Below are 15,694 nucleotides of genomic sequence, written 5' to 3'. Positions count from 1 at the left end.
CTCTCAAGGACACCACCTGGTCCCCATGCTCTCTAGGACAGCACATAGTCCCCAAGCTCTCTAGGACACCTCCTGGTCCCTTGGTTGTCAAGGACACCACCTGGTTCCTCCCCTCTCTAGGACACCACCTGGTCCCCAAGGTCTCTAAGGCACCACCTGGTCCCCAAGCTCTCTAGGACACCTCCTGGTCCCTTAGCTCTCAAGGACACCACCTGGTTCCACACCCCCCCCCCCCCCCCCCCTCTCTAGGACACAACCTGGTCCCCAAGGTCTCTAGGGCACCGCCTGGTCCCCAAGCTCACTAAGACACCTCCTGGTTCCCAATCTCTCTAGGACATCACCTGGTCCCCCAGCAGTCATTCATCGGAAAATTTACCCCTCGGAACAAATGATTTTCAGCACTGTAAAACTTTTTATAACGGGTGCATCTACTACCCTTTGGGAAAATAGCGTTGTTTAAATAACAGTCAGTATCGTGATTATTGTGAGGACAGCTGTTGATAGGGACCAGGAATAGAATACATAGAAAGAATATACGGATATTGTGATCCGACTGTCCGTTTGAGTTTGCTATATTGTGATCCGACTGTCCGTTTGAGTTTGCTATATTGTGATCCGACTGTCCGTTTGAGTTTGCTATATTGTGATCCGACTGTCCGTTTGAGTTTGCTATATTGTGATCCGACTGTCCGTTTGAGTTTGCTATATTGTGATCCGACTGTCCGTTTGAGTTTGCTATATTGTGATCCGACTGTCCGTATTTGCTATATTGTGATCCGACTGTCCGTTTGAGTTTGCTATATTGTGATCCGACTGTCCGTTTGAGTTTGCTATATTGTGATCCGACTGTCCGTTTGATATTGTTTGCTATATTGTGATCCGACTGTCCGTTTGAGTTTGCTATATTGTGATCCGACTGTCCGTTTGAGTTTGCTATATTGTGATCCGACTGTCCGTTTGAGTTTGCTATATTGTGATCCGACTGTCCCTTTGAGTTTGCTATATTGTGATCCGACTGTCCGTTTGAGTTTGCTATATTGTGATCCGACTGTCCGTTTGAGTTTGCTATATTGTGATCTGACTGTCCGTTTGAGTTTGCTATATTGTGATCCGACTGTCCCTTTGAGTTTGCTATATTGTGATCAGACTGTCCCTTTGAGTTTGCGTTACACTGAGGTAAAATTGTATCCCCAATTTGTATGAGCGTCCCACCATGTTTAGTCATAATTATTCCTTTTTACTGAAAGTATATACACCTGTCACGATAACGATGTTAACAGACGAACTGCTCCCTAAGACTACGGCGTGTACGAATCTGATATGATTTGAAAGTATATTATTGAACGCCCGAGATAATGGCACTATCGTGTGTAGACGCTTTCTTCATAACCTCACATACATAACCAATGAATGAATAAACCATCTTCTCAAAGAAGACGAAATCAAAGGAGAGCCTATTTTGTTGACGCTAGGCTGTACTGATACGTGGATAACATTTGAGTTATTCCCCTTGTCATATACTTTTCCTTTATCCGCGATCAGAGAAAACTTACATCACAAATTTTATGAAGCACGGTCAGTTTCTCCACATCATACTGTCAACAGAAACTGATTAATTACAAACAGAGGAATTCAATAATAACCGCTGTTACTCTTGATCAGTATACTCCTCAGCTGGTTAGCATTTCAGATGTCCGAGATAATGCCTCTGTTGTAATAAACTACATACTGTAATAATTACGGTTAGGGTTATTACTTTGTGTAATAATTACGGTTAAGGTTATTACTTTGTGTAATAATTACGGTTAGGGTTATTTCTTTGTGTAATAATTACGGTTAGGGTCATTACTTTGTATAATAATTATGGTTAGGGTTTTTACTTAGTGTACAATTCCTTCAATGGTAGTGATGGGACAATTTCAGCGAATATGCACAATGACTTCAATGGTAGTTATGGGACAATCCCAGAGAGCGTGTACAATGACTTCAATAGTACTGATGGGACAATCCAAGCGAGCGTGTACAATGACGTCAATGGTAGTGATGGGACAATCCCAGACAACATGCACAATGACTTCAATGGTAGCTATGGGACAATTCCAGCGAATATGCACAATGACTTCAATGGTAGTTATGGGACAATCCCAGAGAGCGTGTACAATGACGTCAATGGAAGTGATGGGACAATCTTAGAGAGCGTGTACAATGACTTCAATGGTAGTGATGGGACAATCCCAGTGAGCGTGCACAATGACTTCAATGGTAGTGATGGGACAATCCCAGTGAGCGTGTAAAATGACTTCAATAGTATTTACGGGACAATCCCAGAGAGCGTGTACAATGGCGTCAATGGTAGTGATGGGACAATCTTAGAGAGCATGCACAATGACTTCAAAGGTAGCTATGGGACAATTACAGCGAATATGCACAATGACTTCAATGGTAGTTATGGGACAATCCCAGAGAGCATGTACAATGACGTCAATGGAAGTGATGGGACAATCTTAGAGAGCGTGTACAATGACTTCAATGGTAGTGATGGGACAATCCCAGTGAGCGTTCACAATGACTTCAATGGTAGTGATGGGACAATCCCAGCGAGCGTGTACAATGACTTCAATGGTAGTTATGGGACATTCTTAGAGAGCATGTACAATGCCTTCAATGGTAGTGATGGGACAATCTTAGAGAGCATGTACAATGCCTTCAATGGTAGTGATGGGACAATCTTAGAGAGCATGTACAATGCCTTCAATGGTAGTGATGGGACAATCCCAGCGAGCGTTCACAATGACTTCAATGGTAGTGATGGGAGATTCTTAGAGAGCACAATGACTTCAATGGTAGTGATGGGACAATCTTAGCGAGCGTGTAAGATAACTTCAATGGTAGTGATTGGACAATTCCAGCGAGCATGCACAATGACTTCAATGGTAGTGATGGGAAATTCTTAGAGAGCATGTACAATGCCTTCAATGGTAGTGATGGAACAATCTTAGCGAGCGTGTACAATGACTTCAATGGTAGTGATGGGATAATCCCAGCGAGCATGTAGAATGACTTCAATGGTAGTGATGGGACATTCTTAGAGAGCACAATGACTTCAATGGTAGTAATGGGACAATTCCAGCGAGCATGCAAAATGACTTCAATGGCAGTGATGGGACAATCCCAGCGAGCATGCACAATGACTTCAATGGTAGTGATGGGACATTCTTAGAGAGCATGTACAATGACTTCAATGGTAGTGATGGGACAATCCCAGAGAGCGTGTACAATGACGTCAATGGAAGTGATGGGACAATCTTAGAGAACGTGTACAATGACTTCAATGGTAGTGATGGGACAATCCCAGTGAGCGTGCACAATGACTTCAATGGTAGTGATGGGACAATCCCAGCGAGCGTGTACAATGACTTCAATGGTAGTTATGGGACATTCTTAGAGAGCATGTACAATGCCTTCAATGGTAGTGATGGGACAATCTTAGAGAGCATGTACAATGCCTTCAATGGTAGTGATGGAACAATCTTAGCGAGCATGCACAATGACTTCAATGGTAGTGATGGGACAATCCCAGCGAGCGTTCACAATGACTTCAATGGTAGTGATGGGAGATTCTTAGAGAGCACAATGACTTCAATGGTAGTGATGGGACAATCCCAGCGAGCATGCACAATGACTTCAATGGTAGTGATGGGAAATTCTTAGAGAGCATGTACAATGCCTTCAATGGTAGTGATGGAACAATCTTAGCGAGCGTGTACAATGACTTCAATGGTAGTGATGGGATAATCCCAGCGAGCATGTAGAATGACTTCAATGGTAGTGATGGGACATTCTTAGAGAGCACAATGACTTCAATGGTAGTAATGGGACAATTCCAGCGAGCATGCACAATGACTTCAATGGTAGTGATGGGACATTCTTAGAGAGCATGTACAATGACTTCAATGGTAGTGATGGGACAATCCCAGCGAGCGTGTACAATGACTTCAATAGTACTGATGGGACAATCCAAGCGAGCGTGTACAATGACGTCAATGGTAGTGATGGGACAATCCCAGACAACATGTACAATGACTTTAATGGTAGTGATGGGACAATCTTAGAAAGCATGCACAATGACTTCAATGGTAGCTATGGGACAATTACAGCGAATATGCACAATGACTTCAATGGTAGTTATGGGACAATCCCAGAGAGCGTGTACAATGACGTCAATGGAAGTGATGGGGCAATCTTAGAGAGCGTGTACAATGACTTCAATGGTAGTGATGGGACAATCCCAGTGAGCGTGCACAATGACTACAATGGTAGTGATGGGACAATCCCAGCGAGCGTGTACAATGACTTTAATGGTAGTGATGGGACAATCCCAGCGAGCGTGTACAATGACTTCAATGGTAGTTATGGGACATTCTTAGAGAGCATGTACAATGCCTTCAATGGTAGTGATGGAACAATCTTAGCGAGCATGTACAATCACTTCAATGGTAGTGATGGGACAATCCCAGCGAGCGTTCACAATGACTTCAATGGTAGTGATGGGACATTCTTAGAGAGCACAATGACTTCAATGGTAGTGATGGGACAATCTTAGAGAGCATGTACAATGCCTTCAATGGTAGTGATGGAACAATCTTAGCGAGCATGTACAATGCCTTCAATAGTAGTGATGGGACAATCCCAGCGAGCGTTCACAATGACTTCAATGGTAGTGATGGGACATTCTTAGAGAGCACAATGACTTCAATGGTAGTGATGGGACAATCTTAGAGAGCATGTACAATGCCTTCAATGGTAGTGATGGAACAATCTTAGAGAGCGTGTACAATGACTTCAATGGTAGTGATTGGACAATTCCAGCGAGCATGCACAATGACTTCAATGGTAGTGATGGGACATTCTTAGAGAGCATGCACAATGACTTCAATTGTAGTGATGGGACAATCTTAGAGAGCATGTACAATGCCTTCAATGGTAGTGATGGAACAATCTTAGCGAGCGTGTACAATGACTTCAATGGTAGTGATGGGACAATCCCAGCGAGCATGTAGAATGACTTCAATGGTAGTGATGGGACATTCTTAGAGAACATGCACAATGACTTCAATGGTAGTGCTTGGACAATTCCAGCGAGCATGCAAAATGATTTCAATGGTAGTGATGGGACAATCCAAGCGAGCATGCACAATGACTTCAATGGTAGTGATGGGACATTCTTAGAGAGCATGTACAATGACTTCAATGGTAGTGATGGGACAATCCCAGCGAGCGCGTTCAATGAGTTCAATAGTACTGATGGGACAATCCAAGCGAGCGTGTACAATGACGTCAATGGTAGTGATGGGACAATCCCAGACAACATGTACAATGACTTCAATGGTAGTGATGGGACAATCTTAGAAAGCATGCACAATGACTTCAATGGTAGCTATGGGACAATTACAGCGAATATGCACAATGACTTCAATGGTAGTTATGGGACAATCCCAGAGAGCGTGTACAATGACGTCAATGGAAGTGATGGGGCAATCTTAGAGAGCGTGTGCAATGACTTCAATGGTAGTGATGGGACAATCCCAGTGAGCGTGCACAATGACTTCAATGGTAGTGATGGGACAATCCCAGCGAGCGTGTACAATGACTTTAATGGTAGTGATGGGACAATCCCAGCGAGCGTGTACAATGACTTCAATGGTAGTTATGGGACATTCTTAGAGAGCATGTACAATGCCTTCAATAGTAGTGATGGGACAATCCCAGCGAGCGTTCACAATGACTTCAATGGTAGTGATGGGACAATCTTAGAGAGCATGTACAATGCCTTCAATGGTAGTGATGGAACAATCTTAGATAGCGTGTACAATGACTTCAATGGTACTGATGGGACAATCCCAGCGAGCATGTAGAATGACTTCAATGGTAGTGATGGGACATTCTTAGAGAGCATGCACAATGCCTTCAATGGTAGTGATGGGACAATCTTAGCGAGCGTGTAAGATAACTTCAATGGTAGTGATTGGACAATTCCAGCGAGCATGCAAAATGACTTCAATGGTAGTGATGGGACAATCCCAGCGAGCATGCACAATGACTTCAATGGTAGTGATGGGACATTCTTAGAGAGCACAACGACTTCAATGGTAGTGATGGGACATTCTTAGAGAGCATGCACAATGACTTCAATGGTAGTGATGGGGCATTCTTAGAGAGCATGTACAATGACTTCAATGGTAGTGATGGGACAATCCCAGCGAGCGTGTACAATGACGTCAATAGTAGTGATGGGACAATCTTAGAGAGCGTGTACAATGGCGTCAATAGTAGGTATGGGACATTCTTAGAGAGCATGCACAATGACTTCAATGGTAGTGATGGGACAATCTTAGAGAGCACAATGACGTCAATGGTAGTAATGGGACAATCCCAGCGATCGTGCACAATAACTTTATTGGTCGTGATGGGACAATCCCAGCGAGCGTGTACAATGATTTCAATGGTAGTGATGGGACAATCTTAGAGAGCATGTACAATGCCTTCAATGGTAGTGATGGAACAATCCCAGCGAACATGCACAATGACTTCAATGGTAGTGATAGGACAATCTTACAGAACGTGTACAATGACTTCAATGGTAGTGATGGGACAATCTTAGAGAGCACAATGACGTCAATGGTAGTAATGGGACAATCCCAGCGATCGTGCACAATGACTTCAATGGTAGTGATGGGACAATCCCAGCGATCATGCACACTGACTTTAATGGTAGTGATGGGACAATCTTAGAGAGCGTGCACAATGACTTCAATGGTAGTGATGGGACAATCCCAGCGAGCATGCAAAATGACTTCAATGGTAGTGATGGGACAATCCCAGCGAACATGCACAATGACTTCAATGGTAGTGATGGGACATTCTTAGGGAGCACAATGACTTCAATGGTAGTGATGGGACAATCCCAGCGAGCGTGTACAATGACTTCAATGGTAATGATGGGACATTATTAGAGAGCATGCACAATGACTTCAATGGTAGTGATGGGACATTCTTAGAGAGCATGTACAATGACTTCAATGGTAGTGATGGGACAATCCCAGCGAGCGTGTACAATGACGTCAATGGTAGTGATGGGACAATCCCAGACAACATGTACAATGACTTCAATGGTAGTGATGGGACAATCCCAGTGAGCGTGTAAAATGACTTCAATGGTAGTGATGGGACAATCCCAGACAACATGTACAATGACTTCAATGGTAGTGATGGGACAATCCCAGTGAGCGTGTAAAATGACTTCAATAGTAGTTATGGGACAATCCCAGAGAGCGTGTACAATGACGTCAATGGTAGTGATGGGACAATCCCAGTGAGCGTGTAAAATGACTTCAATAGTAGTGATGGGACATTCTCAGAGAGCACAATGACTTCAATGGTAGTAATGGGACAATTCCAGCGAGCATGCAAAATGACTTCAATGGTAGTGATGGGACAATCCCAGCGAGCATGCACAATGACTTCAATGGTAGTGATGGGACATTCTTAGGGAGCACAATGACTTCAATGGTAGTGATGGGACAATCCCAGTTAACATACACAATGACGTCAATGGAAGTGATGGGACAGTCCCAGTTAACATACACAATGACGTCAATGGAAGTGATGGGACAGTCCCAGGTAACATACACAATGACGTCAATGGTAGTGATGGGACAGTCCTAGTTAACATACACAATGACGTCAATGGAAGTGATGGGACAGTCCCAGGTAACATACACAATGACGTCAATGGAAGTGATGGGACAGTGCCAGGTAACATACACAATGACTTCAATGGTAGTGATGGGACAGTCCCTGTTAACATACACAATGACGTCAATGGAAGTGATTTAAGACTCGTTTACTCATTCTGTACAGAATTAAATCTTTAATTGTAAGAAGGTGGAGGTTAATTCCAAGCTGAAACCATTGAAGTTCAGGAATCTTTGTTATAGAGAAAGGAACGCAATATATTCCATGTTTTACTAGTGGCAGATATCTTCTTCTGTCAGGTTGGTATTTTTACTGAGCATTTTGTATATATTTTTAAGCTTCCAGACAAACAACAAATCTTTCTTTATTTGATGGTATGTAAGAGTATGGCAGAGCGAGAAAACAAATGTAGCTACACTTTCTATAATACTTTTTTTATGAATCCTTCATAGGTTAGAACATTTCCGTTTCCCCCAATACATCTACCATTCCTGAATTAGTTGAATGGTTAACTGATAGTTGGGGTTTTCGCTGTTGAACCGTGTACATGGTATGTATTTTCAGGTGTGAATTATAATTATCTAAACCACTTAGACAATGAGCCATTCTTTCAGAATATCTTTCTAGAATCAGTGTTTTCTTGTTTTAATTGTTTTTATACACCTGCTGACACAGTCAGTTCAACAATTAATTAACAGTTTTATTTGAATATTGGTCTATATCCTAGTTTTCCATTTTCTATATATAGACATCTCACCCATGATAACTTTAGTGCATTGATAAGCGATGCTAAATATATTGTATTTAGACCATCTATAATCCTTTACAATACTGCCTTTCTTTACTTTATTCGCCTTACTATGTCACCTTCTCTTTGTAATCTGACACATACAGACATGTTTGTGTCCGTTTTGGTTGTAGTATGACACATTCAGTATGACACATTCAGACATGTTTGTCCCCGTTTTGGTTGTAGTATGACACGTTCAGGCATGTTTGTCCCCGTTTTGGTTGTAGTATGACACGTTCAGGCATGTCTGTCCCCGTTTTGGTTGTAGTGTCTGTCCCCGTTTTGGTTGTAGTATGACACATTCAGACATGTTTGTCCCCGTTTTGGTTGTAGTATGACACATACTGAAATGTTTGTCTCCGTTTTGGTTGTAGTATGACACATACTGAAATGTTTGTCCCCGTTTTGGTTGTAGTATGACACATACTGAAATGTTTGTGTCCGTTTTGGTTGTAGTATGACACATACTGAAATGTTTGTCCCCGTTTTGGTTGTAGTATGACACATACTGAAATGTTTGTGTCCGTTTTGGTTGTAGTATGACACATACTGAAATGTTTGTGTCCGTTTTGGTTGTAGTATGACACATTCAGACATGTTTGTCCCCGTTTTGGTTGTAGTATGACACATACTGAAATGAAATTTGTCCCCGTTTTGGTTGTAGTATGACACATACTGAAATGTTTGTGTCCGTTTTGGTTGTAGTATGACACATACTGAAATGTTTGTGTCCGTTTTGGTTGTAGTATGACATATTCAGACATGTTTGTGTCCGTTTTGGTTGTAGTATGACACATTCAGACATGTTTGTCCCCGTTTTGGTTGTAGTATGACATATTCAGACATGTTTGTCCCCGTTTTGGTTGTAGTATGACACATTCAGACATGTTTGTCCCCGTTTTGGTTGTAGTATGACACATTCAGACATGTTTGTCCCCGTTTTGGTTGTAGTATGACATATTCAGACATGTTTGTCCCCGTTTTGGTTGTAGTATGACATATTCAGACATGTTTGTGTCCGTTTTGGTTGTAGTATGACACATACTGAAATGTTTGTGTCCGTTTTGGTTGTAGTATGACACATACTGAAATGTTTGTCCCCGTTTTGGTTGTAGTATGACACATACAGACAAGTTTGTGTCCGTTTTGGTTGTAGTATGACACATACTGAAATGTTTGTCTCCGTTTTGGTTGTAGTATGACACATACTGAAATGTTTGTCCCCGTTTTGGTTGTAGTATGACATATTCAGACATGTTTGTCCCCGTTTTGGTTGTAGTATGACATATTCAGACATGTTTGTCCCCGTTTTGGTTGTAGTATGACACATACAGACAAGTTTGTGTCCGTTTTGGTTGTAGTATGACACATACTGAAATGTTTGTGTCCGTTTTGGTTGTAGTATGACACATACTGAAATGTTTGTCCCCGTTTTGGTTGTAGTATGACATATTCAGACATGTTTGTCCCCGTTTTGGTTGTAGCACGACACATACTGAAATGTTTGTCTCCGTTTTGGTTGTAGTATGACACATTCAGACATGTTTGTTCCTTTGATTTGGTTGTGACATTACATGCACATATTTTGACATCTCTGTTTTGATTGTTGCATGAATCATACAGATTTATGTGATTGATACTATTGTATGGTTGTACAGAGAAAGTAGTGAACAAAGGGCTTGTCCAAATCAATACTGTATTTCGAATCCCGAAATTTGAACAGGTTTAAACATTTACATTGAGACAAATATATCGTGTACCCAGGAGATATAAACAGTTGTTTTCTCAAGATCGTCCAGTAAGATGTTTCCACACTTGATGGTTTATTTCAAATCATCAAAACATGTATCCCCCGACACGCCTGACCATGTTTATCATGACTCGCGGACATTTGGGACGGGCAGGTAACCAAATGACGTCACAAACTACGCAGTTGGCCCAGTCCACGTCCGACAAATACAGGGAACTCCGCTACAACATGAAGAATTGTCTTGCTTTGTGGATTAAAAGTTCAAACGTCATTCAAATATTCTCGGTGAAACCAAAATAACTATAAGGGCATTTTATTTGAGAGCTATTTCTATAAACTAACATCAAACTGCGTAGAAAGGCTGTTTTCTGCAGGCGACACTCTCACGGACAAAGAGATTAAATCTCCGGAGCTTCAACAGCTCAGACTAATTTCCGTCGTTTATTTGTAAAACATTTTCAAACCAGCTGATAAATGATTGGTAGGTGGAATTTGTTACTATTTGCACTAATGTTTCAGTATGTATTTAGATACTGTGGAGATAGCCATGTTACGCCATGTAAATCTATATTAGCTGAGGTATAAACCTGTCATCTATGACAACCAGCTGTTCATCAGGCTTATGATGTTCCATCGTCGTCATTGTTATTATCACTATCATCACCGATATCCTTGCCAGATTTGGAGAAATCGTAATACTATTTGTCGCTAAAATGCCATGATTGTAAGATCAGAATAAGATAACCCAAAGCTAACAAGCTTAAGTTCTATCATTCTGCTGCCCAAACTACATACTACATATATGTGTCGGCTACCTAAATCATGTTTTACCTACAAATCTACTACATATATGTGTCGGCTACCTAAATCATGTTTTACCTACAAATCTACTACCTTTATGTGTCGGCTACCTAAATCATGTTTTACCTATAAATCTACTACCTTTATGTGTCGGCTACCTAAATCATGTTTTACCTACAAATCTACTACCTTTATGTGTCGGCTACCTAAATCATGTTTTACCTATAAATCTACTACCTTTATGTGTCGGCTACCACGTGCTAACTACAAATCTACTACCTTTATGTGTCGGCTACCTAAATCATGTTTTACCTACAAATCTACTACCTTTATGTGTCGGCTACCTAAATCATGTTTTACCTATAAATCTACTACCTTTATGTGTCGGCTACCTAAATCATGTTTTACCTACAAATCTACTACCTACGAGTCAGCTACCCACAGCACGTGCCACCAACAAACTAGCTACTCGCGAGTCCACTACCCAAAGCACGTGCCACCAACAAACTAACTACTCACGAGTCCACTACCCAAAGCACCAACAAACTAGCATTTCCTACCTACATGTCCATTAGGGTCCGCTGCTTAGCTCATGTGTTTTCTACAAGTCAACTTCCTAATTCACCTGCAATTTACGGATCGATGACTATGTTAATGACCCCGGGCGACTTTCTGTAAATAATGGGCTAGTGACACCGACTCTCATCCAGTTTCTGCTTTAGTTCTTAGCCTCACCGAAGATCCCTACAAGAAGAATATCGTAAGACCTGTTCTGGTATTACATCAGAAATATCATTGATATTGCGACAATAGTGACCTACACCCTGAATAAGTTGTAGCGATGTCTTGGAGTATCGATGTTGTGGCTCTGTTTTTACTCTTCATCCATACACTGTAGTACAGATCCAATTTGGTCCTGGTAAAGTGTAGTTCCAACCTTACAATGTTCACAAGTGGCTTATATTGGATGGTTCATCCGAGTAGGCAATTTACAAGCTTATAATATTATGCTATTATAGGTTAATGATGTAGTGAATTATAAAGAATGGATTTTTGGTTGTTATATGACCCACTGGTCGGTCCATAGAGGCCGGGCACTAAAATAGAGACAAAGTGATAATATCCGTGATAAGCTATAAACGATATTAATTATTAACCGTCCTGAGTATTTCAACGCATACTTATTCAACCTATGGCCAATTCGAATTTAAAAATGGATTTTTAATCAGGAGATATTTTCAATATCTTTATAAATATTTCGATGAAATTGAGAAAATATCATAACATATGTGATTTCCATTAAATAAATTAATAATTGTGAATACTTCATTGAAAAATTGTTAAGCAGTTAAAGCGCTCGGGTATATTGAATTTCAATTCTTAAACTTTTTATCTACAGTAAGTTATTCTGTACTGTTGATAGTAGACATATTATTGCATATCCCATGGTGTCACAAAGGTATTGTTTATTTCTGGGGATGCAGTCGTATATTTGGCTGATGTTCATCATGAAGGGAGTGTTAGTCTGTACGATATCACAGCTCAATGAAACTCGTTTTTATATGTCTGATGGTTTCACTGCGCCTCCTACTAATTTTGAAATATTAACCAAGTTAAACATGGGACGATGCTTATCCTTACAAATCAACTGGCCTTGTTGTGACATGCCTGATGTCATTTCGATCTGGATAAAACTAGGAAGTAGTGAAATGTCACTGGTTTAAAAATAAACTGATTTATTTTCCCTTCCAAATTTGTGTTCTGTCTCTGTTTACACTGTACTGGTGCTGTGTCCCGTCCAAATCTGTGTTCTGTCTCTGTTTACACTGTACTGGTGCACTGTCCCGTCCAAATCTGTGTTCTGTCTCTGTTTACACTGTACTGGTGCACTGTCCCGTCCAAATCTGTGTTCTGTCTCTGTTTACACTGTACTGGTGCAATGTCCCGTCCAAATCTGTGTTCTGTCTCTGTTTACACAGTACTGTTACGCTGTCCCGTCCAAATCTGTATTCTGTCTCTGTTTACACTGTACTGGTGCTGTGTCCCGTCCAAATCTGTGTTCTGTCTCTGTTTACACTGTACTGTTACACTGTCCCGTCCAAATCTGTGTTCTGTCTCTGTTTACACTGTACTGGTTCACCGTCCCGTCCAAATTTGTTTCCTGTCTTGGACGTTTTATCTGTCATGACAAAGTCAGTAGATATGATATAGATTTATAATTATGAAAGCCACGTGTTATTTTTCTATTCTAATATATATTGACTAGTGCTGCAGAATGTCCCTTGATCTAAAGAGAAACCGATATAAATATATTGAGATGCCTACGGCGAGACTCGGCCGTTGGTGCTTATATACAAACTAGTTCCCCAAGTGGAAACTGACAAACGTTCTTTCATTTAATGGATAATGACAGACCTAGCCTTACTGTACCTAAAAGTATGAATATCTTAATCGGGTGCTTAAACCTCAAACCTTACATCAAGCAGAAGGATATTTATATCAACTACCTTTCCTCAACTACTGATGTGATTGTAACCACAAGTTACATAAAGCTATGAAACTAATTGTAATATTGACGAAATATCATTATATCGTTATTTTGGAATATTTTCTTCAGGTTGGCAATGTCAATAGAATGGAAGTTTTTTTATAACCAGTAGAGTGTTAGAGTGTGACGTTTCGATGACTACATGGTCACCTTCATCTTATAACACTCCAAGTAGAAGATTAGAGTGTGACGTTTCGATGACTACATGGTCACCTTCATCTTATAACACACCAAGTAGAAGATGAGAGTGTGACGTTTCGAAGACTACACGGTCACCTTCATCTTAAAACACAACCAGTAGAAGATTAGAGTGTGACGTTTCGATGACTATATGGTCACCTTCATCTTATAACACACCAAGTAGAAGATGAGAGTGTGACGTTTCGATGACAACACGGTTAACTTCATCTTATAACACACCAAGTAGAAGATTAGAGTGTGGTGTTTCGATGACTACACGGTCACCTTCATCTTATAACACACCAAGTAGAAGATGAGAGTGTGACGTTTCGATGACTACACGGTCACCTTCATCTTATAACACACCAAGTAGAAGATGAGAGTGTGACGTTTCGATAACTACACGGTTACCTATATCAGACAAATGACTAGAGTGAAGCGTACTAGCACTGACGTATGTAGTATATGAGATGGTCAAGAATCGACCAGCTTTTATCTGCTGTAAAGTAATCCTATGTCCTGTGTATTTTAGCGCATACGAAATCGGATGCCAGAACTACGGCGTACCGTATATTGGTGAAACGGGCAGAAAGGATTGCCAGCCTCAAGTCAATAAATCTGCACTTACAGATCATTCCACTCAGCAAAATCATACTACTGATTGGGAAACCCAAAATAGTAGACAGAAAAACAGGTGGCTGGTTTAGGAAGCCATCTGGATACGCCGCAATGGGTCGATTCTAAACAGGGATGAAGAGGGGCGCATATGTCTATGACCAAGCGTTAAAAAGCGTGACCGAATCGACTACAGTACAGTGTTGACTTTTTTGTAATTTGATTTCTGTAACCTTTTACCATCTCGTCACACATTTTCCTACCGTAGCATACAAAGGATTACAGCAAAGCCGAAAAAAATTGGTCGATTCCTGACCATCTCGTACACTACGCACTTCAATTCTGTTACGCTTCACTCTAGTCATTTTTTAGGAAGGTGACCGTGTAGTCATCGAAACGTCAAACTTTAGTCTGCTACTGTCAGTGTTTTATTTTGTCGTCATGCAGACGTGTCGTCTTCCTACGACTCGTCAGTGTTGTCATGAGCTTAAAATATGAAAATCTAGACGGCGTTAAAGAAAATACGAAATTGGTTTAAATAAATGTCGTAGGGAGATATAGCCCTAACTTCAAGATTCAATAAATTTCATCATTTTCAATAATGGGCGAACGTCGTCTTAACGGCACCTTGGGTGTGTCGTAAGGAAATTCACGCGGATAAACCTCCCTCCATCAGTAGTATTTCGCTGATGGTCCATCCTCCTCACCCAACAGAATATGAACCATTAATACATCTTGTTAAAAAAGTAGCCTGTATTGTAATAACCACCTGATATCGTGATAAACGTATTTATGTTTACAGGTCCCAAATATCTAAGTGGATTTCTGAGCCGACATCTTTCACGTTCAAGCTTCCAATGGGAGACTGAACATGTCTGACATTTAAAATCAGAAAATTGAATTTCTCTTTCACGTTGACCATTATTTATAGCTTGAATAACCTTTTTATTTTCACCTACGTGACAGATGACGTACTATGATAACCTGGTGCTAGCGGCTCATATCTCATACTCAAAAGTAATGTGTTCATCTGGTCGTAAACAAAAATGTTTCCCTAGGTACATCATAAACCTCGCTTGAGAAATCTTCCCCTCAATTCCGTATATATAGACCAACTAACTGTAATGATTAAAGTAAATGCTTCTTTCATCAAACAGAACTCTATGTATGATTAAGAAGTATTTAGCCCAGAACTACAACAGTAGTATGATGAGTCACATTTATCCCAACCAAAATAATGTTATTGTTTAGACGT

At 40.7% G+C, this 15,694-nt stretch overlaps 1 protein-coding gene across 1 annotated transcript; it reads right to left on the bottom strand.

Annotated features, from left to right (window-relative positions):
- Window positions 1-337: 337 nt before the first annotated feature.
- On the bottom strand, window positions 338-1,225 carry LOC132550487 (uncharacterized protein DDB_G0288805-like). Its single transcript, XM_060214557.1, has one exon. It carries the CDS (start codon window positions 1,223-1,225, stop codon window positions 338-340), a length of 888 nt encoding a protein of 295 aa, XP_060070540.1.
- Between the last annotated feature and the right edge of the window lie 14,469 nt (window positions 1,226-15,694).

This window comes from Ylistrum balloti, unplaced genomic scaffold, assembly GCF_031769215.1.
Source record: "Ylistrum balloti isolate Yb309-2 unplaced genomic scaffold, AGI_CSIRO_Ybal_v1 Utg370126, whole genome shotgun sequence".
Lineage (NCBI taxonomy): Eukaryota > Metazoa > Mollusca > Bivalvia > Pectinida > Pectinidae > Ylistrum > Ylistrum balloti.
The sequence above is the reverse complement of the archived record's forward strand: the minus strand, read 5'-3'. Positions and strand labels throughout refer to the sequence as shown.

Coding starts and splice junctions, on each gene's coding strand:
- LOC132550487 (XM_060214557.1), bottom strand. CDS start 1,225: ATGACTAAACATGGTGGGACGCTCATACAAATTGGGGATACAATTTTA.